This window comes from Coregonus lavaretus, assembly GCF_964263955.1.
Source record: "Coregonus lavaretus genome assembly, chromosome: 9".
NCBI lineage: Eukaryota > Metazoa > Chordata > Actinopteri > Salmoniformes > Salmonidae > Coregonus > Coregonus lavaretus.
In genome coordinates, this window is record NC_139996.1 from 18,104,407 (window position 1) to 18,119,874 (window position 15,468).

The window sequence follows — 15,468 nt, forward strand, 5'->3', positions numbered from 1 at the left end:
CACAATCCTGTTTCTGAGCTCTACGGACAATTCATTCGACCTCATGGCTTGGTTTTTGCTCTGACATGCACTGTCAACTGTGGGACAATGTAGAAAATAGTAAAAATAAAGAAAAACCCTGGAATGAGTAGGTGTGTCCAAACTTTGGACTAGTAATATATATATATATATATATATATATATATATATATATATATATATATATATATATATATATATATATATATATATATATATATATATATATATAGTTGAAGTCGGAAGTTTACATACACATTTACGTCATTTAGCAGACACGCTTATCCAGAGCGACTTACAAATTCGTTTTTTTTTTTTAGGGGGGGGTAGAAGGATTACTTTATCCTATCCCAGGTATTCCTTAAAGAGGTGGGGTTTCAAATGTCTCCGGAAGGTGGTGACACCTTAGCCAAATACATTTAAACTCAGTTTTTCACAATTCCTGACATTTAATCCTAGTAAAAATTCCCTGTCTTAGGTCAGTTAGGATGACCACTTTATGTTAAGAATGTGAAATGTCAGAATAATAGTAGAGAAAATTATTTATTTCAGCTTTTATTTCTTTCATCACATTCCCAATGGGTCTAAAGTTTACATACACTCAATTTGTATTTGGTATCATTGCCTTTAAATTGTTTAACTTGGGTCAAACGTTTCGGGTAGCCTTCCACAAGCTTCCCACAATAAGTTGGGTGAATTTTGGCCCATTCCTCCTGACAGAGCTGGTGTAACTGAGTCAGGTTTGTAGGCCTCCTTGCTCGCACACACTTATTCAGTTCTGCCCACACATTTCCTATAGGATTGAGGTCAGGGCTTTGTGATGGCCACTCCAATACCTTGACTTTGTTGTCCTTAAGCCATTTTGCCACAAATTTGGAAGTATGCTTGGGGTCATTGTCCATTTGGAAAACCCATTTGCGATCAAGCTTTAACTTCCTGACTGATGTCTTGAGATGTTGCTTCAATATATCCACATCATTTTCCTTCCTCATGATGCCATCCATTTTGTGAAGTGTACCAGTCCATCCTGCAGCAAAGCACCCCCACAGCATGATGCTGCCACCCCTGTGCTTCATGGTTGGGATGGTGTTCTTCTTGCAAGTCCCCCCTTTTTCCACCAAACATAACGATGGTCATTATGGCCAAACAGTTCTATTTTTGTTTCATCAGACCAGAGGACATTTCTACAAAAAGTACGATCTTTGTCCCCATGTGCAGTTGCAAACCGTAGTCTGTTTTTTTTTATGGCGGTTTTGGAGCAGTGGCTTCTTCCTTGCTGAGCGGCCTTTCAGGTTATGTCGATATAGGACTTGTTTTACTGTGGATATTATACTGTTGTACCTGTTTCCTCCAGCATCTTCACAAGGTCCTTTGCTGTTGTTCTGGGATTGATTTGCACTTTTCGCACCAAAGTACGTTCATCTCTAGGAGAATGAACGCGTCTCCTTCCTGAGCGGTATGATGGCTGCGTGGTCCCATGGTGTTTATACTTGCGTACTATTGTTTGTACAGATGAATGTGGTACCTTCAGGCGTTTGGAAATTGCTCCCAAGGATGAACCAGACTTGTGGAGGTCTACAATTATTTTTCTGAGGTCTTGGCTGATTTATTTTGATTTTCCCATGATGTCAAGCAAAGAGGCACTGAGTTTGAAGGTAGAACTTGAAATACATCCACAGGTACACCTCCAATTGACTCAAATTATGTAAATTAGCCTATCAGAACCTTCTAAAGCCATGACATCATTTTCTGGAATTTTCCAAGCTTTTTAAAGGCACAGTCAATTTAGTGTATGTAAACTTCTGACCCACTGGAATTGTGATTCTGTTTACAGACAGTGAAATAATCTGTCTGTAAACAATTGTTGAAAAAATTACGTGTGTCATGCACAAAGTAGATGTCCTAACCGACTTGCCAAAACTATAGTTTGTTAACAAGAAATTTGTGGAGTGGTTGAAAAACGAGTTTTAATGACTCCAACCTAAGTGTATGCAAACTTCCGACTTCAACTATATACACACACACAGTCAAAAGTTTTAGAACACCTACACATTCAAATGTTTTTTCTTTATTTTTACTATTTTCTACATTGTAGAATAATAGTGAAGACATCAAAACTATTAACACATTTGGAATCATGTAGTAACCAAAAAAAGTGTTAAACAAATCAAAGTATATTTTATATTTGAGATTCTTCAAATAGCCACCCTTTGCCTTGATGACAGCTTTGCACACTCTTGGCATTCTCTCAACCAGCTTAACCTGGAATGCTTTTCCAACAGTCTTGAAGGAGTTCCCACATATGCTGAGCACTTGTTGGGTGCTTTTCCTTCAGTCTGCGGTCTGACTTATCCCAAACATCTCAATTTGGCTGAGGTCGTGGGATTGTGGAGGCCAGGTCATCTGATGCAGCACTCCGTCAGTCTCCTTCTTGGTAAAATAGCCCTTACATAGCCTGGAGGTGTGTTGGGTCATTGTCCTGTTGAAAAAAAAAATATATAGTCCCACTAAGCCCAAACCAGATGGGATATCGCTGCAGAATGTTGTGGTAGCCATGCTGGTTAAGTGTGCCTTGAATTCTAAATAAATTAGACACTGTCACCAACAAAGCACCCCCACACCATAACACCTCCTCCCCCATGCTTTATGGTGGGAAATATACATGCGGAGATCATCCGTTCACCCACACTGCGTCTCACAAAGACACGACGGTTGGAACCAAAAATCTCCAATTTGGATTCAAGACCAAAGGACACATTTCCACCGGTCTAATGTCCATCGCTCGTGTTTCTTGGCCCAAGCAAGTCTCTTCTTCTTATTGGTGTCCTTCAGTAGTGGTTTATTTGCAGCAATTTGACCATGAAGGCCTGATTCACACAGTCCTCTGAACAGTTGATGTTGAGATGTGTCTGTTACTTGAACTCTGTGAAGCATTTATTTGGGCTGCAATTTCTGAGGCTGGTAACTCGAATGAACTTATCCTCTGCAGCAGAGGTAACTCTGGATCTTCCACTCCTGTGGCGGTCCTCACGAGTGCCAGTTTCATCATAGCGCTTGATGTTTTTTGCGACTGCACTTGAAGAAACGTGCAAAGTTCTTAAAATGTTCCATATTGACTGACCTTCATGTCTTAAAGTAATGATGGACTGTCGTTTCTCTTTGCTTATTTGAGCTGTTCTTGCCATAATATGAACTTGGTATTTTACCAAATAGGGCTATCTTCTGTATACCCCCCTACCTTGTCACAACACAACTAATTGGCTCAAACGCATTAAGGGGGAAAGAAATTCCACAAATTAACTTTTAAGAAGGCACACCTGTTAATTGAAATGCATTCCAGGTGATTACCTCATGATGCTGGTTGAGAGAATGCCAAGAATGTGCAAAGCGGTCAGGGTGGCTATTTGAAGAATCTCAAATATAAAATATATTTTGATTTGTTTTACAATGTAGAAAATAGTAAAAAAAATAAAGAAAAACCCTTGAATGAGTAGGTGTCCAAACTTCTGACTGGTACTGTATATATCATAAAATATATTAACTATATTTGTCACAAGATGTGACAACAATTTGACTGAACCAGCCCATAGCTATGTCAGCATCCATAATTAACCCAGCAGTGTTGTAGTTCTTGACACAAACCGGTGCGCCTGGCACCTACTACCATACCACGTTCAAAAGGCACTTAAATCTTTTGTCTTTCACATTCACCCTCTGAACGACACACATATACAATCCATGTCTCAATTGTCTCAAGGCTTGAAAATCCTTCTTTAACCGGTCTCCTCCCCTTCATCTACACTGATTGAAGTGGATTTAACAAGTGACATCAATAAGGGATCATAGCTTTCACCTGGATTTACCTGGTCAGTCTAGGTCATGGAAAGAGCAGGTGTTCCTAATGTTTATTACACTCAGTGCATGTCTGCTGCAGAGAGACGAGAGAGCATGAGAAAATTAGTTTTGATCAGTCATGAAAATAAAAGTGCTGAAAACATGTTTGCTCACTATTTAAAAAGGAAGATGGAGAACAAACTATAGGATGAAAAATGCTGGTGTTTTCGCACAGGTACAGCCGACTAGCGCTAGCTAACGCTATCTAGCAAAAATAACATTTTTTAAATCAATACTTGGAGTCAAAATATCGATATAACACCGTCCAAAATAATATTGCAATATGTAACTATCTTTCCCCCCCATCACTACCGCCTACCGCTGCTGTGGAGCTGTACCCAGGCAAGATTGCTTCTGGACCAACTGAGGTGCTGTAGCAATAATCCCATAGGTAGCACAAATTGTGTACTTGCTTACAAACAGTCACTTCATCTCACTCCTGAAAGCGACCCGATAGAGAAGAAAACTACGGCTGACGAGACATTCCTTGTCCTGGAAACTGAAATGTACCACAGCTCCTCATGGAGGAAAACAGAGGCCAGATATCAAGGATAGTACAAAGCGTCCTACCTAAACAAAGAGTCTTACATTACCTGACAAAGACTTGACTTCTCCAACTTCTCAGGTGATTTTTATTATTTGACCAACAAAAACTAAATGAACATAACTTGGCTCCCTGTCAAATGTGGAAAAACTGCATTCAAAATCTGTGACAATGCTCAACTCAGTTAGCAGCACTCAGCAGCCCAACTGCACGCAGCTTGTCAGTATTCACTGCTCTCCAGTGCGGAAATGCCAGCTAATTAGCCAATGATTTAAAGAGTGCATTTTTAAAGCTAATCCATCTTATTACACACACACAGCCAGCCCAAACTAGGCTGAGGCTCTGCACTAACATTAGGCCAGAAAGCTTAGAGTCAGATGAAGTGCACTTTCTCAATCCTCACACAAGTCGTTCCAAAGAAAACATCCTAGAGAATGTGGAGAATACATAAGCTCTTCTGTATTAACCTTGTTTATACAAATACAAAAAATAAATAGGCCACAGGGCATTCACTGCAGGGCATTCACTGTTAGTCAAACGTCTGGCGTTTACAGAGCACCGAAATATGCCGCTCGACAAATGTTTACCCTACGAATGAACAGACCAGACTCTATATCACGCGATGAAATCCACAGCTAGCGATCCATGCCATCGGATTCTCCTCAGTCTCCCAGTCCTGCACACACACACAGCTGGTAGAGCCATTGTGGTTTTCATTTGTGAAAGACTACATCAGACTGAGACCAACTCACTATAGACATGGTTAGGTTTTTCTCCACAAGAATGAATGTAGAAATAGGGGTCCTCTCACCATTCCATATATTCTGGATCTGGTCACCAATGGAGAGTGAGCAGTCATGAATCTGATATCCATTTTATTTATATACCCATTCTGGGAGGTATCGGTTCGTTCATTGGAGTTTCTCCACTTCCATAATTCACATTATGCTGGAAATACCATCTGCGCATTGACAGAGAGGGTGACAGTTTGTGAATTGTGAGGTAAGATGGGGGAAAGTATTTTAAATATAGGGCTACTCCTGCTAACCATCGGAAGTACCGATGAACAAAGGGACATTATGCAGAGGGGAAAAATAGAGGATATGGATATTTATTGCTGGAGCCCCTGGTGTAACAGCCTGCCTTCATAGGATATTGCCTTCCAATAATTAATGTTCATTTCTTCATATCGGAAACACATACATTTTAAAATGTATGAAAAAAATGAGAAATAAAACCCACCCGTCTAAATCGATTTCAGCCGTCTAATGGAGGAGAGGAAATTAGTAGAATGACATGACAATAAAAAGTCTTATGCAGTTTGATAATGAGAAATAAATAGGAAAATGAATCATTGAGCGCTGCTGATATGTGTGTGTGTGTGACCAGACAGACTGTAAATAAAAAACACGTATTGAATCGCCGCGTCAACATTTTCAAATTTGAATGCATTTTCCAGATTGATAGTCATGAACATATAATCAAATATTACTTTGATTTTGGTTGCCTAATGCAACAGGTATTCATGAATACTGAACCTGAGAGAGGCATATTTCAGACTGAGACAGTGTTCCATGCAGTGACTTAACTTGTACAGAAGAAACACTGACAGAAAGGCTCAAACCTAGACCCAGGTACACAGACCCAAAGTCAGGCATAGAGATCGACACAGACCCAGGAACAGAGAAAAACACAGACAAGACCTAGATACACTTGTACTCACTTGTACTGCTGGTGGTCCTTGGTGCTCCGAGTCTTAGCCATGAACCTCTCTGCCAGTTTCTCCAGGTTCCTGGAGTACTCCATCTCGATCTCCGACTTCTTCCTGAAGAAGTCCTGCAGGTCCTGGAGGAGCTGCACCCTCATCTCCGTCTGCTGGTCCAGGCATTTCTGCTGCTCCACCAGCTGGGCACGGATCTCTGAGACACAGACAGACACAACCAAGTCAGATGGATGTAGACAACCACACGTCAGAGGTATGTACAGTGGGGGAAAAAAGTATTTAGTCAGCCACCAATTGTGCAAGTTCTCCCACTTAAAAAGATGAGAGAGGCCTGTAATTTTCATCATAGGTACACGTCAACTATGACAGACAAATTGAGAAAAAAAAATCTAGAAAATCACATTGTAGGATTTTTTATGAATTTATTTGCAAATTATGGTGGAAAATAAGTATTTGGTCAATAACAAAAGTCAAAAGTTTCTCAATACTTTGTTATATACCCTTTGTTGGTAATGACACAGGTCAAACGTTTTCTGTAAGTTTTCACACACTGTTGCTGGTATTTTGGCCCATTCCTCCATGCAGATCTCCTCTAGAGCAGTGATGTTTTGGGGCTGTCGCTGGGCAACACGGACTTTCAACTCCCTCCAAAGATTTTCTATGGGGTTGAGATCTGGAGACTGGCTAGGCCACTCCAGGACGTTTAAATGCTTCTTACGAAGCCACTCCTTCGTTGCCCGGGCGGTGTGTTTGGGATCATTGTCATGCTGAAAGACCCAGCCACGTTTCATCTTCAATGCCCTTGCTGATGGAAGGAAATTTCACTCAAAATCTCACGATACATGGCCCCATTCATTCTTTCCTTTACACGGATCAGTCGTCCTGGTCCCTTTGCAGAAAAACAGCCCCAAAGCATGATGTTTCCACCCCCACGCTTCACAGTAGGTATGGTGTTCTTTGGATGCAACTCAGCATTCTTTGTCCTCCAAACGCGACGAGTTGAGTTTTTACCAAAAAGTTCTATTTTGGTTTCATCTGACCATATGACATTCTCCCAATCCTCTTCTGGATCATCCAAATGCACTCTAGCAAACTTCAGACGGGCCTGGACATGTACTGGCTTAAGCAGGGGGACACGTCTGGCACTGCAGGATTTGAGTCCCTGGCGGCGTAGTGTGTTACTGATGGTTGGCTTTGTTACTTTGGTCCCAGCTCTCTGCAGGTCATTCACTAGGTCCCCCCGTGTGGTCCTGGGATTTTTGCTCACCGTTCTTGTGATCATTTTGACCCCACGGGGTGAGATCTTGCGTGGAGCCCCAGATCGAGGGAGATTATCAGTGGTCTTGTATGTCTTCCATTTCCTAATAATTGCTCCCACAGTTGATTTCTTCAAACCAAGCTGCTTACCTATTGCAGATTCAGTCTTCCCAGCCTGGTGCAGGTCTACAATTTTGTTTCTGGTGTCCTTTGACAGCTCTTTGGTCTTGGCCATAGTGGAGTTTGGAGTGTGACTGTTTGAGGTTGTGGACAGGTGTCTTTTATACTGATAACAAGTTCAAACAGGTGCCATTAATACAGGTAATGAGTGGAGGACAGAGGAGCCTCTTAAAGAAGAAGTTACAGGTCTGTGAGAGCCAGAAATCTTGCTTGTTTGTAGGTGACCAAATACTTATTTTCCACCATAATTTGCAAATAAATTCATAAAAAATCCTACAATGTGATTTTGTGGAGAAAAAAATTCTCAATTTGTCTGTCATAGTTGACGTGTACCTATGATGAAAATGACAGGCCTCTCTCATCTTTTTAAAGTGGGAGAACTTGCACGATTGGTGGCTGACTAAATACTTTTTTCCCCCACTGTAGATATCTTAGAACCACACAGAGCAGACAGATCAGAAATCTGTAATTCTTACTAGTCAACACCAGCCCATATTCCAATTTAATACAATGCCTTCAGAAAGTATTCAAAACCCTTGACTTAATCCACATTTTGTTGTTACAGCCTGAATAAAAAAATTGACTACACTACATCTACACACACACACACACACACACACACACACACACACACACACACACACACACAATACCCCATAATGAGAAAGTGAAAACATGTTTTAGAAATCTTTGCAAATGTATTGAAACTGAAATACAGAAATATCTAATTTACATACAGTACCAGTAAAAACTTGACACCTACTCATTCAAGTGTTTTTCCTTTATTTTTACTATTTTCTACATTGTAGAATAATAGTGAAGACATCAAAACTATTAAATAACACATATGGAATCATGTAGTAACCAAAAAAGTGTTAAACAAATCAAAATATATTTTATATTTGAGATTCTTTAAAGTAGCCACCCTTTGCCTTGACAGCTTTGCACACTCTTGGCATTCTCTCAACCAGCTTCATGAGGTAGTCACCTGGAACGCATTTCAATTAACAGGTGTGCCTTGTTAAAAGTTCATTTGTGGAATTTAATTCCTTCTTAATGCCTTTGAGCCAATCAGTTGTGTTGTGACAAGGTAGGGGTGGTATACAGAAGATAGCCCTATTTGGTAAAAGACCATGTCCATATTATCGCAAGAACAGTTCAAATAAGCAAAGAGAAACGACAGTCCAACATTAGAGGATAAGTTCATTAGAGTTAACTGCACCTCAGATTGCAGCCCAAATAAATGTTTCACAGATTTCAAGTAAACAGACACATCTCAACATCAACTGTTCAGAGGAGACTGCGTGAAATCAGGCCTTCATGGTCGAATTGCTACAAAGAAACCACTACTAAAGGACACCAATAAGAAGAAGAGACTTGCTTGGGCCAAGAAACACGAGCAATGGAGATTAGATTTTTGGTTCCAACCGCCGTGTCTTTGTGAGACGCAGAGTAGGTGAACGGATGATCTCCGCATGTGTGGTTCCCACTGTGAAGCATGGAGGAGGTGGTGTGATGGTGTGGGGGTGCTTTGCTGGTGACACTGTCTGTGATTTATTTAGAATTCAAGGCACATATAACCAGCATGGCTACCACAGCATTCTGCAGCGATACGCCATCCCATCTGGTTTGGGCTTAGTGGGACAATCATTTGTTTTTCAACAGGATAATGACCCAAAACACACCTCCAGGCTGTGTAAGGGCTATTTGACCAAGGAGAGTGATTGAGTGCTGCATCAGATGACCTGGCCTCCACAATCCCCCGACCTCAACCCAATTGAGATGGTTTGGGATGAGTTGGACCGCAGAGTGAAGGAAAAGCAGCCAACAAGTGCTCAGCATTTATGGGAACTCCTTCAAGACTGTTGGAAAAGCATTCCACGTGAAGTTGTTTGAGAGAATGCCAAGAGTGTGCAAAGCTGTCATCAAGGCAAATGGTGACTACCTTGAAGAATCTCAAATATAAAATATATTTTGATTTGTTTAACACTTTCTTGGTTACTACATGATTACATATGTGTTATTTAATAGTTTTGATGTCTTCACTATTATTCTACAATGTAGAAAATAGTAAAAAATAAAGAAAAACCATGGAATGAGTAGGTGTGTCCAAACTTTTGACTGGTACTGTAAGTATTTACACCCCCGAGTCAATACTTTGTAAAAGCACCTTTGGTAGCGATTATAGCGGTGAATCTTTCTGGGTTAATCTCTAAGAGCTTTCCACACCTGGATTGTTCAACATTTGCCCATTACTCTTTTCAAAATTATTCAAGCTCTGTCAAATTGGTTGTTGATTATTGCTAGACAACCATTTTCATGTCTTGCCATGGATTTTCAAGTAGATTTAAGTCAAAACTATAACTCGGCCACTCAGGAACATTCACAGTCTTCTTGGTAAGCAACTCCAGTGTAGATTTGGCCTTGCGTTTTAGGTTATTGTCCTGCTAAAAAGTGAATACATCCCCCAGTGTCTGGTGAAAAGCAGACTGAACAGTCACAAGACAGGGACGTAAAATATGGCACATCAAGGGAACTGTAGTCTACTGTTCAAATGGGTTGAATGGAATAGTAACTGAAATCTGGAAACTGACTGTAGGTCTATAACCTCTCACATAGCCTAATATAATATGAACTCCTGCAGAATGAAGCAGTTCTTGCAGTAAAATGATACACCAAATATACATTTTCACTCGGGAACAGTAGTAGATAATGAATGTGCGGTTAGGGACAGTCTGTAAAGGTGCCGTCTTTATCAGCATAATAAAAACGAATAGTATTTCAACCGCATATGCATCGAGCTGAATTGAAATCTTATCAGAAACATGTTGGGTCGTTTTCACAGCTTTTCATTCCCTTAAAACCGGTCAAACGGATGTAATTTGGACATTTTTTACAGAAAATCTTTCACGTTTTTTTTGGGTTGCATTTTCTCCCAGGTCCCTAAAAGTATTTGCTGCACAAGAGAAGCAGAGATGAAAGACAAATGTCAGCTAGATTGAAGCATTCATTTTATCGATGTATGACAGATTTTCTTGTGAGCAAGGTTTATTTAGTCTTCTAGGGCAACAAGTAATGACAGAAGAGAAGCTGCATGTACCCAATTATAGATAAGTTGAATAACAAATATCCAGAAATTATAAGCAGAAACATAGGCCTATCTAAATTAGGCTTACAGCGCATTTTCTATATTTGTGGGTTACGGTCGGGTGCGGGCCTCATTTTCACTTCATCACATAGGTCGGGCAGTTGCGGATGGGTTATTAGCAATTGCGGGCAGATGCAGGTGAACAAACAGATGACCACACTACTGCACACCACAGTGGTAGTGGTACTTGTAACTGCATACCATATTCACCAACAGGGAAACAGGGGAGAGACAGGAGGCTTAACCAGGCTGTATATGGAACTACATTTCCCTCCATCACACTCCCTTATGAGATATCTCACCCGTCACTGGGAATGTGTCTCATTTAATTTACAATCGGCCACTACTGTAGGCTACATCCCTTACACAAACACGCACATGGGGTGGATGTGGGAGACAAGTCAGTGTCAGTGTTTTGGAGATGATCCCCTGTAAGAAGGTGAAACAACCATGAAAGTCTGAGTAAAATAAAATAATCACTGTCACAAGCTAGATTTACATCCAATTGGCGACAGATTTTCATGCAAATATTTGAAAATCAGCAACAACAAAAAACAATATGCACATTTTCCCACTAGAGATTTGTTGCAATCAAATTGACATGTTGCGGATAAAAGGGTGTGCGTGATGACGTAGTGCACATAAAAAAACTTTAAATTCCTATGTACCAAATAAAAAATACAAGTGAAATGGGTTTCCATCGCATTTTCTACTCTACCGATTGTTTTGTCACCAAAATAATGCAGGTATGGCCTACAAAAAGAGATTATTTTTAGTTTTCAAAACGCCAGCCAAGCATCAATCATCATGCCACCAGAATAAGACCATCGATATTTATTGGAAAGGAGCATCAAGCTCATCACCGTGCCCTTTCACCACCCTGTGAAGTTCATCATAATTTATTTCATCTGTAGCCTAATAAACAGCATGCTTTCCCGAGTCTTAGTGGGAGGACCAAACAACATATCGTGTGATGGTTAGTATATCAATATTTGCGCATAATGGAGTTTCCACCACCATTTCTCCAATAATTCATTTTACCGACATAAAGATCCCACCTTGTCTAGCATATTATGTTTTGTAGACATTTGGAAAGTTTACCAACAAATTGTCTGTTTCCATCAGGCCTGTCATTTTCTATCCGACAAGTACCTGAGTCAAATAAAAAGGTTGGATCGAAATCTGGTTAATGTCTCCAGAGATTCTGGTTTTAGTAGTCAGCCAGCATAAAACTGATACACTGACATACAGTAAATAGTATAATACCACAAAACACACCTCAATCGCCAGTTCAGGCAAAGGTTGAGAACTATACCTAATTTCACCTCAACTTTGTGCTTGATGACCACTCAGCCATCAATGACCGTAAAGTACAGGCTATTACACTGTATGAAAACAGACGGGATTAATTTGTTTAAGAGGATAAAATAGCAACAGAGGCCTTTTCCAAACTGCCCCAAGGATCCCCAAAGAGTAAACTAAATGTAAACTCCTCCATTTGGCATTCATCAATAACTGGCCAAGACAAGCGATTGAGTAGAATCATTGACTAATTAACTGCGGACTCAATTAAACTGGGCTCTGAGAGCTGCTCGTTGTGTGTTCCAAAATGCAGTGGTTGAATTAGCCGAGAGCTTGGCTTCATACATCAGCGTAAATGCCTTCCCAATCTTGATAAATTAATGATTTAAGTGGGGTCTATTAGAAATCCTTGATTAGGTATTTTCATTCCCAAGGTTTCAGGAGCGGCTCTTTCATCCTGGCACATTCAAATGGGGGCAGGCGGGACAGGAAAGGAGGGAGGGGGGTAAACTGGGGAGGGGCTTTTGCTTAGTCTGATTTGTTAACGGAACAAACGGCAGTGATATGCATTCAGTGTGAGTGGCCAGAGAGAAACCAACCATAAGCCGGAAGAGCCCTATGGCTGCAGGGCAGCAAAGACACCCTTCACCCCTGTATGGGTAACCAAGCCATAGCCACTTTATTCTAAACTTCAACTTTAAATGTAACTTTGTTTAATCTAAGCAACATTGTAGATTGTAGGTCCAGTGCAGGTAAGGTAGGCCTATAAGGAAGCTGGGATTGGTGCTAGTTTCCTTTTTCAATCATGGTGGGCTGTCAAGGGCTGTTGGTCAATGTTTGGATCTCACAAGATCAACCAGGTTCTTCAACAACATTGAGAGAGACAGATATTTATATGGGGAGCTGAAGTAAAGGAGAAAGGAGATTGAGGCTACCAGAACTTTGGGTTTTTTAATGAATGAGAAACCCAGAATTTCAAGTGTGTATAATTCCTAACTTCAAAACAGTGAATGAGGATTTGGAATTATTAGGCAAGCATGACATTAACACAAAGGAGCTGAGTGGATCATTTAACACAATTATATTCATGACTGAACATGGCATCTCCTTAAAATAATTCATAGTGCAAGTCAAACATTGACTAGTGACACTATGCCATGTTGAAGCATGATGAATGACATTGCAGAAAAAAAAAAAAAAAAAGAAAAAAAAAAATCACCTGTCAATATTTGGTGAATATTCACCCATGATAATCTAGACACGTGTAAAACAGGGGACTACACAGTATAAAACTAGGACTCCTTTTTATTATTCTTTTTTAGTCACTAAGCAGACGCTCTTATCCAGAGCGACTTACAGTAGTGAGTGCATACATTATTCATACTGGTCACTCCTGAGAATTAAACCCACAACACTGGCGTTGCAAGCACAATGCTCTTGTAGAGGGATTCTAGAAGTTCATGGTTGGTTCATGGAACCAGGAATATTACGTTTCAGCCATGTTCTACCAACTGAGCCACACGCGACGCTCTCCCTACACATAACTTATTGTATTCAACTAAAGATCAAATTTGACAACGATATTATAATTATTTCCCTTGAGTGACTCAGAGGCTGAATACATTTGTCAGAGAAGCCTAATCCCCTAGTAGGGCTGTGGCGGTCATACAATTGTCAGACGGTTATTGTCATGCAAAAAAGACTGCCGGTCTCACAGTAATTGACTGTTAATTAACATGAACACGTTTAGCATCTCCAGGCCTCCACACATACAAGCCGCTGATGCAGCCTTTGGAAAATCTACATTTAAAAAAAGTCTAAAATCAATTGAATATACACCATCACAATAAATCCATTATTTATTTTTAGGCAGGTCTAAACAAACATGATATGAAGAAAATGTACTTCAGAAGAACAGAATATGAGTTGGCCTACTGTACAGTGGGGAAAAAAAGTATTTAGTCAGCCACCAATTGTGCAAGTTCTCCCACTTAAAAAGATGAGAGAGGCCTGTAATTTTCATCATAGGTACACGTCAACTATGACAGACAAATTGAGAAAAAAAAAATCCAGAAAATCACATTGTAGGATATTTAATGAATTTATTTGCAAATTATGGTGGAAAATAAGTCTTTGGTCACCTACAAACAAGCAAGATTTCTGGCTCTCACAGACCTGTAACTTCTTCTTTAAGAGGCTCCTCTGTCCTCCACTCGTTACCTGTATTAATGGCACCTGTTTGAACTTGTTATCAGTATAAAAGACACCTGTCCACAACCTCAAACAGTCACACTCCAAACTCCACTATAGCCAAGACCAAAGAGCTGTCAATGGACACCAGAAACAAAATTGTAGACCTGCACCAGGCTGGGAAGACTGAATCTGCAATAGGTAAGCAGCTTGGTTTGAAGAAATCAACTGTGGGAGCAATTATTAGGAAATGGAAGACATACAAGACCACTGATAATCTCCCTCGATCTGGGGCTCCACGCAAGATCTCACCCCGTGGGGTCAAAATGATCACAAGAACGGTGAGCAAAAATCCCAGAACCACACGGGGGGACCTAGTGAATGACCTGCAGAGAGCTGGGACCAAAGTAACAAAGCCTACCATCAGTAACACACTACGCCGCCAGGGACTCAAATCCTGCAGTGCCAGACGTGTCCCCGTGCTTAAGCCAGTACATGTCCAGGCCCGTCTGAAGTTTGCTAGAGTGCATTTGGATGATCCAGAAGAGGATTGGGAGAATGTCATATGGTCAGATGAAACCAAAATATAACTTTTTGGTAAAAACTCAACTCGTCGTGTTTGGAGGACAAAGAATGCTGAGTTGCATCCAAAGAACACCATACCTACTGTGAAGCATGGGGGTGGAAACATCATGCTTTGGGGCTGTTTTTCTGCAAAGGGACCAGGACGACTGATCCGTGTAAAGGAAAGAATGAATGGGGCCATGTATCGTGAGATTGAGTGAAAACCTCCTTCCATCAGCAAGGGCATTGAAGATGAAACGTGGCTGGGTCTTTCAGCATGACAATGATCCCAAACACACCGCCCGGGCAACGAAGGAGTGGCTTCGTAAGAAGCATTTCAAGGTCCTGGAGTGGCCTAGCCAGTCTCCAGATCTCAACCCCATAGAAAATCTTTGGAGGGAGTTGAAAGTCCGTGTTGCCCAGCGACAGCCCCAAAACATCACTGCTCTAGAGGAGATCTGCATGGAGGAATGGGCCAAAATACCAGCAACAGTGTGTGAAAACGTTTGACCTGTGTCATTGCCAACAAAGGGTATATAACAAAGTATTGAGAAACTTTTGTTATTGACCAAATACTTATTTTCCACCATAATTTGCAAATAAATTCATAAAAAATCCTACAATGTGATTTTCTGGAGAAAAAAATCT

At 40.7% G+C, this 15,468-nt stretch overlaps 1 protein-coding gene across 5 annotated transcripts in view; it reads right to left on the reverse strand.

Annotated features, from left to right (window-relative positions):
• LOC311134959 (SLIT-ROBO Rho GTPase-activating protein 1-like) overlaps positions 1-15,468 on the reverse strand; it is a 150,190-nt gene that overhangs the window by 78,830 nt on the left and 55,892 nt on the right. For all 5 annotated transcript variants that reach the window (XM_084168731.1, XM_084168730.1, XM_084168734.1 and 2 more), the window contains exon 2: positions 6,180-6,375. In XM_084168731.1, coding sequence (XP_084024857.1) covers positions 6,180-6,375 — 196 coding nt within the window. The remainder of the gene's footprint in view (positions 1-6,179; positions 6,376-15,468) is intronic.